General features: G+C 45.4%; 1 protein-coding gene across 1 annotated transcript in view; it reads left to right on the top strand.

Moving 5' to 3' along the window:
* LOC135202102 (gamma-tubulin complex component 5-like) overlaps positions 1 to 15,114 on the top strand; it is a 348,462-nt gene extending 333,348 nt beyond the window's left edge. The window contains exon 18 of the mRNA XM_064231354.1: positions 14,441 to 15,114. Coding sequence (XP_064087424.1) covers positions 14,441 to 14,493 — 53 coding nt within the window. The 3' untranslated portion in view covers positions 14,494 to 15,114. The remainder of the gene's footprint in view (positions 1 to 14,440) is intronic.
* The last annotated feature ends 865 nt before the right edge of the window (positions 15,115 to 15,979 follow it).

Raw genomic sequence — 15,979 nt, 5'->3', positions numbered from 1 at the left:
CGCGCATGGAGCATGGGACCGGCAAACTTCATGTCCACAGGGGTCTTGAAGCGTGGCGGCGCATCCGGAGCTCACAGTTGGTGGTCTGTAAGTGAAAAGGGACACATGAGCATCTTAAAGGCTATCACTTACAGGCTAAAGGACAGAAGACTCCGCTGCATGCCGGAGCTCGGAAAAAATTTGGGCATAACCCCTCCCTTAACGCCTGAATAGGCTATAACCCCGGAGAGATCCGGTGAGGCAGACAAGGGAAGGGGGGGATGGTTTAAGGTAGCTTAAGATAAACTTACTAGTTTTACATATCTAATTCTTAAACCTATAAAAATCGAACGTACCGGACTAAGTCCAGTGCGTGGCGGAGCGTGTCGCGACTTCAGCGCGACGGAGGGGTTAGTAGACCAACTGTATGCCTCAGTCCACCCTGCGGGGTGGACTAGCACCTTTCCACTTGGATGCCGGAGCTCCGGTAGAAAAGGAGCCCCAGTAAGGTGGGAAAGGGTGAGAGGGCACACAGACTCGCACTAGCAACGGAGCGACGGAGAAGCGACGGAGGGGGAAGGCCAGGCATCCCCCCCCCCCCCCCCCCCCCCCCCCCCCCCCCCTAGCCATCCGGCCGGACCGAGAAGCTGTGGAGAGGTCGAGTCCAGTCTGGGTCTGTCCCGTCCCTCTACTCCCTCCGCCTGGGGGGAGAGGGAGGCAGGCTCGGGTATGCGGAGCGAGCGTGGGCAGACCAACGCCTCCCCCCGGCCCTATGGAAGAGCGGGAGGAGGGAAGATGACTGGAACAGGCGTTCTGGCTGCTCCGTGATCACGTAGTGACCACGGGGCGGTAACAACAAACAATGAACGATAAGGCCTAGAATACACAACCGGCTGATCAGAGAGAAGCATAGGAAGCAACCGAACTGAAGAGCGTAGCGCATGGGCCCTATGGGCCATAGCCTAGGCTAGATGAAAGCCAGAGCCTACACTAACAAAAACATAATAAGTTAAATAAAAACATGAAAGAAAGAAAACAAAATAGTAGGAGAAAAAATCCAGGAGTGTACGACTAACCCGAAAGAAAGTCACCACTCAAAGCTAGCCGGGGCCGATACTAAGAGCCGTGGCTAGGGTATGGATAGAAGGAGCCTACGTAAGGTAAAAGGGCATGCATGCATGACATAAACCGCGTAAACTGTACCCTAAAACAAATAGGATGACTAAAATTAGAGCGTACTAAAGTAAGGGAAGGTTCTGGGTATGGAAGACCAAGAACGAACCCGCCACGAGGCAGGACTATGCTGCCATGCTTCCGACCTAGAGTTCGTATTTATACCTAAAAACGGCAAATACTGGCTCAAGGACGGAAAAAAAAAAAAACCGAAATAGCAATAAAGATTGAGTACTTAACTTAGGCTGCTGCGATGGCTGCACGCTCCATGATGAGTAAATCCAAAATTAAGGGCACAAAAACACAGAGCAAAAAAGGGCACGTATACAGTGTGCGCTAACTGAAAGGATGGCCACCAGAGGCGCGGCAGTCGGCAGCATGGGATGGAGTAGTAGTATTTGCTGCCCACTCTGTGGGTCGGCTCCCCTCTTGTGGGGATTTTGTAGTGGGAGATTTATGGCAAGCGGCTCGTGGTAGTGGTCTCACTCGCCATAGTGTTCATACCGGACACCCTCTTGGAGGGTGAGCGAGTCCAGTTGTACTGACCTTTTTCTTTATTTATTTATTCTCTGGTATGTGTTAGACCATTTACCCTAGAAAGAAATAATAGATTAAAGGATATTTCGCGCAGCGACACGAGCTGAGCCCAGAAAAATCTTTTTCGTAAGAGAAATGCTGACTTTTTTGCCTAGAAATATTCAAGAGAAACTGTGGGTATGCTGATTTCCTTTTCTCTATATTTAAAAATCAAAACCTTAGCTACCAATTGATAATTACTATAACTTACTTTCTCTACTTTCTCATTGAAGTATTATGAAGAGGTCACAAAAAGTTTACTTATTCCAGAATTCTTCATTTTATGGTTTTAGCAGTGCTGTTTTATGTCATTTAAAGATTTTCCAACTTGGTTGATTATTATCAAGCAATGATGGTTTTTTCCGACGCCGTATACTTACCTCAAACTACTTTTCTGGGCTCAGCTCGTGTCGCTTCGTGAAATATCCTTTTAGTTCATATTTCTAAGGTAAATACTGCTAACATTACCAGAGAAAAACTAAAATGGGATGTCAGAGTATTCTGACTCGCTCACCCTATAAAAAGAGGGTGTCGAAATGGTTTCTGGGGCGAGTGAAACCACTACCACGGGCCTCTTGTCATTTAGATCCCTCCTTCACAAAATCCCCCTGCTAGAGAGAGCTGATACACAGCCCGCGCCAGCGACTACTACTACCAGCGCTACCACGCCGACACCAGCGCTACCACGCCGACACCAGCGCCTCTAGCGGCCATCCTTTTCGTTAGCGACATCCCGCACACACGTTTTTTCTCGCTGTGCTTTTGTGCTTCCGTTTTGTGGATTATCTTTCGCTATGGAACTTCAAGCCATCGCTGCAGCTAAGTTAAGTACTGCCTAAGTGTTTCACGTAATTTTAGCCAGCTAGGGCCCGTTTTACCGCTTTTAGTTAGGTTATATGACGGTGCCCTCTGCGTCATGGCCACAGGCTCGCTCCAACCGGCTCGCCTCGTGTGATTCATTATTTAAGCTTCTTCGGTCCCCCATACCGTTGTAGCTATAACTGTGCAGTATTTATGATTATATTTCCGTGTTGTGCAAGATGTGCTATTCTGTTCATTATGGGAATCTAGCTCGATTGAGCTTTTGCCTTGTTACCTTAGCTCAGTGTTCATGCATGCATGTGCCTTTGTCTAGGTCTGTTAGGCATTTAGGACATGTGTCCTTCTATCTTTAGTCCTACTACCCTGGCCATCGCCCTCCGTTCTTACGTATCGGCAAAGGCCAGCTCCCGAGCAGTTAGGCGCCCTCCTTCCCAGGTCGGTTAGCCTAGCTTCTCTAGGACATCTCTTTTCCTATTACTAATGATTCCTTTCCTTTCTGTTATGATAACTATGCTCATTTTATGTTGCATGTTCGAGACAGTTAGTTATAGCCTAGGCTATCTCAGTTCGCCTGGCCTATCCGACCGCGTGGTCCTACCACGTTCACGGTGGACCAGGCGATCGCCATGAGCCACCCGCTCAGTCCCCCTCCCTGCGTCCCTCTCCCCTACGGGGGACGGGGAGGCAGGTATCGCTTGCTCATGTTGCCACGGCAACCATCCGGGCTCCCTCCCCTCTTCCTCTCTACTTGGAGAGGATACGGGAGTCATGGGGGGGGGGGGGTACACTTGATACTGTCTCTTTATACCGTTCTCACCCTGGGTTCCACGGGGATGTCTCGGTTCGTTCGGGCTAGGCTGGCCACCTCGCTCGTCCGTGCTCGGACCTCCTCGTGGTCCTTATTGCTCTCTCCTACCCCGGTCACCCCCTTGCTCCTCTGGCTCCGCCAGCTCCCTTAGGGGGTGACGGAGAGTAGCTCCGCTACATGCATCCATATATTGTTTTCTTTTGTTATCATTTTGTATTTTGTTTATGTGTAATTTCCGAAGATTCTGTTAGCCAGCGGAGTGCCCGCTCACCAACCGGGTTCTCCTCCTGCCTGCGAATTTTTTCTATGGCGGAGCTGTGTTCCGTCTAATTTTGTTATGTCTTATTTCGGGGTTAACCCCCTCATGTTCCTCCCCGCCGTCCTTGTACTCCTCACCCCGGCGTATAGGCTGGTTTCTAGTTTGGTGGAACTCCTTACCCCGGTACGCCCGGAACTTCTAACTAGTATACCAGACCTACTGGACTCTCACCTCTACAGGAGAAGGTTAACACCTATATTACCACTCCGGCATATGGCGGAGTGTTATATCTCTTAACGGGCTTGCCCTGTTAGTCAGTGTTGATACTCATGTATCTGTCCACTTACAGGCTACCAATTGCCAGGAATCCGGTTGCAACGCCGTGTTGCAGGACCCCTGTGGCCACGAGGTCTGCCGGACCCACGCCGTCTGCGCCATCCGCTATGGGGATATAGCGGTTTGGCACCACGAAGCCTGCTCGATCTGTTATGATCTGATGGAGCAGTTCTCCTCCGGTGTAAGTATATACCGGAGTCTATTCACTATATAATTTGACTATACATTGCAGTCCTATAAGAGATACATGATGATATTTTGACTTATATGATTAATCATAGAACTTTAGATTTCCGCCGTAAGGCTTACAATAACCCTCTCTTCCAGGCTACCGCCGTGAAGGACGCTGCATCGGCCACCCTGAAGGCCTGGGTCGGCGGGTTTAGGAAAAACGTAACGAAGGGGCAGCCATACATCCTGGACAAGAGTATGGCTGTCCGTCTCTTCCCGGGAGGCAAGTCGACCTGCTACGTCGACCCGGCAGCGGCAGCCCCGTACATTGCCACCATCCAGCTCCAGGTGGCCCAGGTGCTGGCGGCCCAGGGCAACCCCGAGATAGCAGACGACGTGGCGACTTTGGATTTGAAACTGGAACCAATGGCGGTAGGTGATACAGATAGTATGTTGGATGAGGCAGGTTTGTTGGGGGCTCAAGGGCTTCCCTTGGGTCCTTCTGGATCTTCTTCCCCTGTTCTGTCTTCTACTTCCTTACAAGGTTTTTCAGAGAGTGAACTTTCGGTCAGACCGAAGACCACTCAGGCTATCCCTAAGGTAAAAGGGAAGCGTGAGTTGAAGACCCTTGAGAAGACAGCGTCCAAAAAGACCACGTCTTCCTCATCTCATAAGCCTCCGGCTCACCAACCCGGAGCAGAGAAATCGAAGTCCTCTTCTTCACACTCAAAAGGGTCCAGAGGTAAATCCTCAAAGGATAAGGCTCAGGCATCTACGGATCCTGAGCCTTCGACCTCTATGGGGACACGCCCCAAGACTCCTACTGTGGTCAAGGATCCTAGTCCTTTTGACACAGAAGCGTTTGCTGCAAACATCATGCAGCAAATGGGGAATTATGTTGGGAACTTAGTTCAGGACAAGTTCGAGCAGATGTTATCACACTTCTCTACGTCATTCGAGGAGTCGGGTCAGTCGATCCGGAACATTTCGGAGAGACTGACCAACCAGGAGAATCTGATGGCAGGTCTCCGGGAGAACCCTGCAGCAGTTCTACCACAGCCTGGTATGGCGGTGCAAACCATGCCGGACTACGATTCCCTTCCTCCCTTCACAGCAAATAACCCATGGAGGGTGTCATCATATGCCCCTTTCAAAGACGGCATGCTGACGTTGCCGGACTGCGGTACTCGAAGGCTAGAAGACTTCGAGTTTCACCCCGCTGACCTTCAACCTCCATTCATTGGTTATGCCCGTCTTACAGAGACGGCGATGAGAAGGGAGGACAGGATTCCCAAAGAAACGGTAATCTACAGCAGAGATCAGGCGCAAAGGGAGTGGCTGAGGAGCTTGGAGGATTGGGATTGTGCTAATACCAAGCTTCAAGCTTTTAAGAGCCCCTTTACTATCTTTGTGGCAGACGGAGAAACCCCGATTCCATTCACCACAAAGTTAGCGGAGTTGACTCTCCAAGCCGCCATGAAAGACGAGCCCATGCCTCAACTCCGGGAGACGGAGCCCACATCCCTTCTCCTCCCAGGCACCAAAGACCTTTGGACGGATCTCCCAGCCACATTCACGGTAGGGAAACTCAAGCCGGATTGCGCGATAACACAATTCAGCGAGAGGCTTCCCAGGCTCCCAGACAATCTTATTCAAGCCGAATTTGATGCTAGGACCAGGTTAGGGAGGACCTTAAATGCCTTAGTAATGACGGAGGTTGCGGCAGTAACGTACGGCACGGAACTTCTGTTCAAGTTGTTGGCCAAAGCACAGACACACACTGTCCAGTGTGATCTGTACGATTTTACCGTCGCAAGACGTAATTGCAGAAAACACGTACTGCAAGAGGCGACTATTCGCCATGAACCCAATAAGTTGCTTGCAGCTTCTATCTGGGGTGTTGACCTCTTCCTAGAAGCCTTAGTCAATGAGGTTCAGCACGAGGCGACAAGGCTAAACCAGAGCCTTAAGGTCCGTTGGGGTCTGTCAAGTAAGAGGAAGACTGAACCTACTTCCTCTTCGGTAAAGAAGCTGAAAAAGCCTAGGAAATTCCCACCTTTCCAGGCGCCGCTCAGCAGCAACAGGTGGTACAAGCTGTGCCGGTCTCCCAGATGGTGCAACCCTCCACCTCGAAGAGTCAGTCTCAGCCTTTCCTCCTACTGACCTCCCAGAACCAGCCTTCTACCTCGTTCGCAGTGTCACCGGCCTTCAACCCAGTCTTTGAAGGGCAGGCGTTCCAACGCTTTAATAGGTTTGGAAGAGGCAGCAGGGCTAGGGGTGCATTTTGCCAGAGAGGTGGCGGAAGAACACCTAGCAGAGGCAAGCACTTCCAGGGAGGACGTGGGTCACGACCTGCCCCAAGTCAGTGAGAACCCTCAGGTAGGAGGGAGACTGTTCCTCTATCGCCACGGATGGGGGTTCAGCAATTGGGCACAAAGTATTGTGTCCAAAGGACTGGGATGGAGCTGGATCAAAGGTCCTCCTCCATCCAAGACCTTCCTTCAGAGACCAACATCGGAATTGATGGAGTATGCTCAAGAACTCCTTCAGAAAGGGGTAGTATCAAAAGTCAAGCATTTAAAGTTTCAAGGTCGCTTGTTCAGCGTGCCAAAGAAAGGCTCAACAAAACGAAGAATAATCTTAGACTTGTCCCGTCTAAACTTATTTGTTTGTTGCGACAAGTTCAAGATGCTGACTATCTCGCAGGTGCGGACCTTACTTCCCCGTGGGGTCGTCACCATCTCTATCGATCTAACAGACGCATACTATCATGTCCCAGTGGCCAGACACTTCCGCCCGTATCTAGGCTTCAGACTAGGAAACCAGGCATTCTCCTTCAAAGTGATGCCCTTCGGGTTGAACGTAGCTCCCAGGGTATTCACCAAGATAACGGAGTCAGTAGTTCAACAACTAAGATCTCAAGGGATAATGGTAGTAGCGTATCTGGACGATTGGCTCGTTTGGGCAACAACCGTCGAAGAATGCCGCAAAGCTGCGGTCAAAGTAATACAGTTTCTGGAACATCTGGGGTTCCAAATAAACAAGACCAAGTCCAGGCTAATGCCGGACTCCCGCTTTCAATGGCTCGGCATTCAATGGGACTTAAACTCCCATACTCTGTCAATTCCGTTGGTCAAAAGGAAAGAAATAGGCAACAAAACAATTCCTCAAATGCAAACAAACATCAAGGAGAAACCAGGAAAGAATCCTAGGTTATCTCCAGTTTGCCTCAGTTACAGATGTCCTACTGAAAGCAAAGCTGAAAGATATAAACCGGGTCTGGCGCTCGAGAGCAAACAACAAATCTCGGGACAAGTTGTCAGCCATCCCGCCGATTCTCCGCAAACGACTCCGCCCCTGGGTGGAGTTCAAGAATCTATCCAAATCGATTCCTCTTCAATTTCCCCCTCCGGCGTTGGTTATCCACACGGATGCTTCTCTAACCGGATGGTGAGGATATTCCCAATTCAAGAAGGTACAGGGGACTTGGTCTCCTCAGTTCCGCCAGCTTCATATAAATGTATTAGAAGCTATGGCGGTGTTCCTAACATTGAAGAGGCTTCTGACAGCCAAGAAATCTCACATCAAGCTGGTATTGGACAGTGCAGTAGTAGTACACTGCATCAACAGATGAGGATCCAAATAAAGTCATGTGAACCATGTCATGATAGCCATATCCTCACTAGCAGCCAAGTACAAATGGCATCTATCCTCCACTCACCTGGCGGGAGTAAGGAACGTGATAGCAGATGCCCTGTCTCATTCAGTTCCTCTAGAATCGGAGTGGTCTCTGGACAGGCGCTCATTCCAGTGGATATGCCAAAAGGTCCCAGGCCTCCAGGTGGATCTTTTCACATCACAATCGAACCACAAGCTCCCATGCTATGTGGCTTCCAACCTGGACCCTCTGGCTTATTCCACAGACGCCATGGCCATAGATTGGAATCAGTGGAAGAAAGTATACATCTTTCCTCCAGTGAATCTTCTGTTGAAAGTCCTGAACAAACTCAGGACCTTCAAAGGACAAGTTGCTCTAGTAGCCCCAGATTGGCCCAAGAGCAACTGGTTCCCACTACTTCTGGAATTGGGTCTCTGACCTCAACGGATTCCCAACCCCAAGCTATCTCAACCAGTACAAACGAGGACTGTGTTCGCTTCCTCAGGAATTCTCAAAACCCTAACTTTATGGACTTCACGAAGTTTGCGGCTAAAAAAGATGCAAACATTGATCCTCAAAACATCCTTTTCTTAGAATCGGATAAAAGAGAATCAACTTTGTGTCAGTGTGACGCAGCTGTTAAAAAGTTAGCAAATTTCCTGAAGGAAGGAATCTTGAACCATGACTACTAACCTGGCTATCTCCTTCTTCAGATCCTTATTTGAAAAAGGTTTAGCAGCCAGTAGTATTACTACCAATAAGTCAGCTCTAAAGAAAATTTTTCAATTTGGCTTTAAAATAGACTTAACAGATTCTTATTTCTCATCTATTCCTAAAGCTTGTGCTAGGCTCAGACCATCAGAGAGGCCTAGCTCAGTTTCAAGGTTCTTAAATGATGTTCTCAGACTGGCTTCAGATACTGACAACGATTCATGTAACTACATACCACTCCTATGGAAAACATTGTTTCTTTTAAGTCTGGCTTCAGGAGCCAGAGTATCTGAACTGTCGGCTCTTTTTAGAGACCCAGGCCATATTGAATTTCTCCCATCAGGAGAAGTTCTCCTCTCCCCAGATAGAAAATTTTTGGCCAAAAACGAGGATCCTTTAATGAGATGGGCCCCTTGGAAGATCCTCCCTCTTCCTCAAGACCCTTCTCTATGTCCAGTGATGACCTTACGAGCCTATCTGTCCAGGACATCTACTAGATCCTCAGGTCCCTTATTCATGAGAGAAAAAGGTGGCACTATTTCCTTAAAATGAATTAGACAACAGATCCTATATTTTATTAAACAGGCCAACCCAGATTCGATCCCCAAAGTCCACGACATTAGGGCAGTAGCCACCTCAATGAACTATTTCCTACACATGAATTTTGATGACCTGAAAAAATATACAGGTTGGAAGTCCCCGACAGTATTCAGACGCCACTACCTGAAATCCTTAGAATCTCTTAAATTTCCAGCAGTGGCAGCGGGAATCACAGTTTCCCCTGACACTGTTTAAGTAGTTTAGTAGTAAGATCCAGATCTCCTTTCTACCTGCCTCACTAACATCCTTCCTGTAATCCTGCCACCAGGTTTTAACCTGTTTTCAGCCTTAGCTGCCAAAAGGCTATATCGTGATGTTTTCCTTATTTTTATGCTAGGATTACTCACATTTGTATATAATCTATCATGGTATATTTTAAGTTATTGTAATTTAGCATAAGTGTAGTTTTAATAAAACTCTTAAGTATGTTTACGATAACTTCTGTAATTATTACTCTAGATTATATTCATTTATTTTATTTGGTTTTTTCTTATTATCTTATACTATTGAACTTCCCCAGCTTGTGGCCATTTCTCTGGTACTATTTCACGAAGCGACACGGAGCCCAGAAAAGGGATTTTGACCAAGGAAAAATCTATTTCTGGGGAAGGGCCCGTGTCGCCCAGTGAAATCCCCCCCTTGTTTGCTCCCACCCTTGGGCCCAAGCTTGGTCTTCTAACTTCAAGGATGGCCGCTAAAGGCACTGGTGTTAGCGTGGGAGTGCTGGTAGTAGTAGTCGCTGGTGAGGGCTGTGTATCAGCTCTCTCTAGCAGGGGGATTTTGTGAAGGAGGGGTCTAAATGACAAGAGGCCCGTGGTAGTGGTTTCACTCGCCCCAGAAACCATACCGACACCCTCTTTTTATAGGGTGAGCGAGTCAGAATACTCTGACATCCCATTTTAGTTTTTCTCTGGTAATGTTAGCAATATTTACCTTAGAAATATGAACTAAAAGGATATTTCACAAAGCAACACGGGCCCTTGCCCAGAAATAGATTTTTCCTTCGTCAAAATCCCTTTATAGGAGAGACCTGGATGTCAGTCCGGTACTGACCAGAAAAATCCGGTTACCCCTTCCACACTAGCCAGGTATATACCCTGAGGGTCAAGGGTACGCACCCTTGACCTCCGACCTCAGTGCTTTCCTGGTCACTGACCCGTGTACACTCGTCAGCTCGTCGTCCGTGTACCAGCCCAATTTCTTTTGTGTTTCCCTTGTGTGTGAGTCTTCTCTAACCTGTGTGTGAGTTTGTATCTGCACCATGGAGCCCGACATGCCTCAATGTCGTCCAGGCCCTTCTGAGGATAAGTTGTGTGGGGCTTTCTTGTCGTCAACGAAGATCTACCCCCCACTCTTTGTGTAACTCGTGTCGTGGTGGCCCCTGCTCTCCGGAGTCCATGTGTCTGGAGTGTGTTTCTTGGCCTCCCTTCCAATGGACCTTAGCTTTGACCAAGAGGAAGAAGAAGAAGGAGTCTGTATCTTACGTACAGGTGGTGCCTCCAGGGGATGATGTCTTCCTGAGAGAAGTGTGGTCCCGCTTCAACCTGCAGGGCGTTCCATCAGCTGAGTTGTTTGCATCGGTGCACCGTTCAGTGTGCAGGGCTCACCCTGCTCTGGGGAGCACGGCTCTCCCCGTTTTGGGTAGTGAGTCTCTCCACGCTGGGAAGCGCAGCGCACTTCGCCTCTAGTGAGCGCAGCTCACCCCACTCTGGTGCGCATGGCCATGGAGCAAGCGGCCCCCTCCGCTACATTGTCTACTTCATCCACACTCCCCTTCACCTCTCCCGAAGGGTTGCCCTGCCACAGGAGATAGTGAGAACGGACAGGGTCATCAGAATTGTTGACCTGGTCCTGGTCTTGGTCTGTACCCCCAGTACCCTCTTCCAGTCTCCCCTCTGGGAGGATGATTTCCAAGTCTGGGAGATGGACGTTGCCCCAGACCGCACAGGTCGTCGGGGCCACTCCCTCCGGTCCAAGGGTAAGAAGAGCAGGAAGAGGCCTCCCTCTTCTGAAGTCGCTCCTTCTTGGAGTCTTCCTCCTCGGATAGGTCCTCCCATAGGAGGAGGAGAAGAGCGAAGAGGAGGCTCTGCGATGGGAAGAGTCGAGTGCGTTCTTCCTCCTCCTTCCGAGGCCGCTACTCCCATTCTCCATGTTGTAGCTGGGACCATGGGTTGGAGTAGGAGTGGCAACTGTCGAGATGGCTCCTGCCATCATGGTCGTCGCTGCTCCCCGTCGGGTCGTTCCCCGTGGAGAGACCCCGATCTCTTGGCGCCCATTACAGCCCCTCAGGGAGGGCGCTCCGCTCTTCTGTCGGTTGTTCCCCTGCAGCCTTGGTGGATCCCGCCTCAGTACCGATGCGCCCTATGGCGGCCGCCCTTGCAGGGCATGCTCCCTTCCTTGTAGTTCCTCCCCCTCCTTCCACCCAGCGGAGGAGGAGGAGTCACTCAGATCTCACTGGGCAGGGGCAGTGAGCAAGCCCGGACCAGTGGGTGTCCCATGACAGCCCCACCTCTTCGGTCCGAGCCACCTGGGTTAGGGGAGTTCCTCTCACCTCTCGTTGTCCCCGGTCAGAGTCGTCCCGAGTTGCCGGCTGTTTCCCCCTCGCCCGTGCAGGCTCCCTCCGCTCACCAAAAATGAACTCTTAATCTTGATAAATGAACTCTTAATCTTGATTTTAAAAAAAACTTTATTTCCGCTTGGGCGCTAACTTCTGAACCCCGCCGGCATACGGGAAACACTTTGGGAAATAGCGACTATGCATTTAAGGGTTAATTGTGATATTAATTGGTTATCTTGGGTGATCACTTCTATGATGTTATTTGGTCTGCATTACCAAATGAAAAACTATTTTGGGCTATAACTAACAAGTAAACACAATAGATGATGTTAACCCTTAAACGCCGAATGGACGTATTAAACGTCGAGTCAAAATGTCCCCCGTATGCCGAATGGACGTACCATACGTCGACTCAAAAATTTTTTTTTAAAAATTCGCGGAAAAATACTTATAGGCCTACCAGCCAAAAACTTTTGAATCACGTGCCTTGGGGGGATCCTGGGAGTTCACGGATCAAGGCTTTGTTTTGTTACAATAGTTACGCAGGCGCGCAAGCGCGAATTTCTTTCTTATCGCACTAAAAAGTATCAGTGACACATCTCAAAAATTATTTCGTCACTTTGACATAATTTTTGCACCGTTTTAAATTATCCGTTACATGAAGTATTATATATGAAAATGTGCACAATTTCATTTAAAATGCAACTAAAAAATACTCATGATTGTAGCTTTTATCAGTTTTGAAATATTTCCATATAAATAACGATAAGTGCCAAAATTTCAACCTTCGGTCAACTTTGACTACCGAAATGGTCGAAAAACGCAATTGTAAGCTAAAACGCTTATATTGTAGTAATAATCAACTATTTACCTTAATTTTGCAACAAATTGGAAGTCTCTAGCACAATATTTCGATTTATGGTGAATTTATGAAAAAACCTTTTCCTTACGTCCGCGCGGTAACTCTTCCGAAAAAAATCATACATGCGATTGTGGTAATGTTTGCACCATTTTAAAATTAGCCGTTACATAAAGTTTTATATATGGAAATGTGCGTAATTTCATGCACAATACAACTAAAAACAACCCATGGTTGTAGCTTTTATCAGTTTTGAAATATTTTCATATAAAAAATGATAAGTGACAAATTTTCAACCTTCGGTCAATTTTGACTCTACCGAAATGGTCGAAAAACGCAATTGTAAGCTAAAACTCTTATACTTTAGTAATATTCAATCATTTACCTTCATTTTGCAACAAATTGAAAGTCTCTAGCACAATATTTCGATTTATGGTGAATTTATGAAAAAAAATTTTCCTTACGTCCGTGCAGTAACTTCCAAAAAAATCATAAATTTTTTTGTGTGATTGTTGTAATGTTTGCACCATTTTAAATTAGCCGTTAAATAAAGTTTTATATATTAAAATGTGCGCAATTTCATGTAGAATACAACGAAAAATAATTGAAGGTTGTAGCTTTTCTCATTTTCGAAATATTTGCATATAAATCATGATAAAAAAAACCATGTTCGGTCAACTTTGACTCTACCGAAATGGTCGAAAAACGCAATTGTAAGCTAAAACTCTTATATTTTAGTAATATTCAATTATTTACCTTCATTTTGCAACAAATTGGAAGTCTCTAGCACAATATTATGATTTATGGTGAATTTATGAAAAAAACTTTCCTTCCCTGCGCGCGCGGACTCTCCGCCATAAATCTCCGAATTGCGTACATCGCATTCTCGGAAAATTTGCTCCGTTTCATATTAGGCATTTCATAGAGTTTTATATATGAAAATGTGCACAATTTCATGTAGAATAAAAGGAAAAATATTTGAAGGTTGTAGCTTTTCTAATTTCCGAAATAATTGCATATAAAAAAGAAATTTATAAAAAAATTTCGACATTAGGTCAACTTTAACTCGTCCGAAATGGTCGAAAACTGCAATTGTAAGCTAAAACTCTTACAGTATCGTAATATTCCATCATTTAACTTCATCTTGAAACAAATTCGAAGTCTCTATAACAATATTTGGATTTATGGTGAATTTAAAAAATATATATTTTTTTACCTCTGCGCCTTACGAATTCATGCATCATTTTGTGATAATATTTTCTCTGTGTTGCTTTTATTGTTTTACAATGTGTTATATACCAAAATGATTCGCAATGCAATTTAGTTTACATTACAACGAAAAAAAAGTAACTTGTTACCTTTAACCGTTTTGCACACAGCGCTATTTGAATACAATTATATATGAAATTTCGTTTTTCCGCTATCATATATCGGATTATTTATATATGATAATGATAATTTTTATCATTTCTGATGGTTGCATACTAAACTTCAGGCAACGACAAAAAAAAGGAGCCAAAAATGAACTCTTAATCTTCAAAACTAAGCACGCCGTGATTTTTTGAAAAAATTATTTTTTCCGCTTCCACGCTCACTCCAAACCGGCCCCGGCATTCGGGAGAGGTTTTGATTTTTACCGCTTTGGCGTTTAAGGGTTAATGTATGACCACTAAGTTAACATTCTTATCTTTGACGATAAAAGTTATGACAAATTTTTCATAAGTTAACTACATCTATTACATTTGCTTTCTTAGTAATAGCTAGTTTTTCATTTGGTAATTGAGAGCGAAGTTTTAGAAAAATTTTAAATTGGCCATTTTATTTCTAAGCATTGAGTTAGTTGTTCCATTGTTAGCTTTAAGGTTTTGTGTATTAATGGAAGAAAGACTGAAAATGTAATGCATATGTTTTTTCTTTTATTTGCTCTTCAGTGGAAGGGTTGACGCGTGCTCTAACCAATTCAGTGCCGCTGCAAACCCTCTGAACCAGTGTCAAGAAAGTTTTTTATCAGGAAAGGTGATAATTTTTTTTTTTTATAAAGTCATTTACAATATTAGCATATGTATTTTTGCATGTATGTAATTGTACAGTATGGCAAGTGTTGAATTTGACAAACCTGAGATATTAGGTTATATTGCATTATATATATGGTAGTGCAGCATTCTTCCAAAATTATATTGCTTATTTCCTCTTCCATCAGCCCTTTGGTGTCCTTGTATAGATTCCCTACTAAAACTAGTGTGAAATTTGTGCAAGGTACTGTTAGGAACTTGTCTTTTGCAGAAATGTTTTTGTGGTAAGGTGAGTGATTTTCTTTTTGATCTAGAATTGAACAGATCTCGACGTGTTGATTTTTTAAGTTCGTTGCATTCAGTTACCATGTAAAATACATGTATATTTGCAAAATGTTTTAAATAAATTTTTGAACAAACTGGAAATATTAAAATATAAAACTGTTTATCTAATCAAAAAGAAATCATAATTTCATGATCTTTACCACCTAATTGGAAATTTAATCTTAAGGCATTCATTCAGAGGTTGTGTGCTGAACAATCTGTCTCACGGAAAGTGATCAGTTATTGTAATAAAGTGTTATTATTTGGAATGTCAGTTTTCTTATTTGCCTTATGCAAAGTATCCTCCAAGTCTTAATAAGAATACCAAGTAGATTGAGGACTGGTGTAGTAACTTGCAGCTACAAGACTCAACTCTAGTAGTGATAGGAGACAGATGAGAAGAAAGCATGTTTTGTACGACGAACCCAAAGCCAAAGTGTGTTATTGATACTACCAGAAATACTGTATTGGATGTACTAGTCTTTGACTCTGAAGCTTGGTTTTTTGGAGGCTTTAAACATGGTACTATTTTGATGACACCTGACTAATTTTTTAAAATGGTTTAAGCAGATGCCCAGGCCAAATATATGACTCACTGGGCTTTTCTTTGGGACCTACCCTTGGCAAAAAATGAGGAAGATTAGAATCAAATAGGGCAGCTGGTGTAGAAGAGTTCGAAGGAAATGAGTGAAAAGTACAAAATAAAAAGCAGCATAGCCGAGGCCCAGAAGTGAGCTGTAGAGCATTGTCGGAATATTTCTCTGCTTGCATGTTGACTGCCTCCCAAAACTTCTCCTTTTGGAACTTAACAAATTGGTGATTTTTTAGTTTCTAAAAGTATTAACAGTGATTTTAATCATTGCCACAACTTTTACAAAGTATATCCTTAGTGCTTGAATCTCTAGGGAGAGGGCAGCATGCAGACTGCAGTATCATCATCATTTTATTAAGATGCTGTTACGGACTCCGAGATCTCAGAGACAATGTTACGGTGTCGAAATATCCTGGCTAAAGTTCGACACAATGTTACGGCCTCTGAGAGAGGTCCGCTTCAGGTTTGATATGAAATAATAATAAAAAAAATATATCAAAACAAACAGTTGAAACTGGGGATACGAATATAGAAAGAAACAC

Source organism: Macrobrachium nipponense, chromosome 30, assembly GCF_015104395.2.
Source record: "Macrobrachium nipponense isolate FS-2020 chromosome 30, ASM1510439v2, whole genome shotgun sequence".
In the NCBI taxonomy this organism is placed as follows: domain Eukaryota; kingdom Metazoa; phylum Arthropoda; class Malacostraca; order Decapoda; family Palaemonidae; genus Macrobrachium; species Macrobrachium nipponense.
Note: the sequence above shows the minus strand (reverse complement) of the source record. Positions and strands in the feature narration are given on the sequence as shown.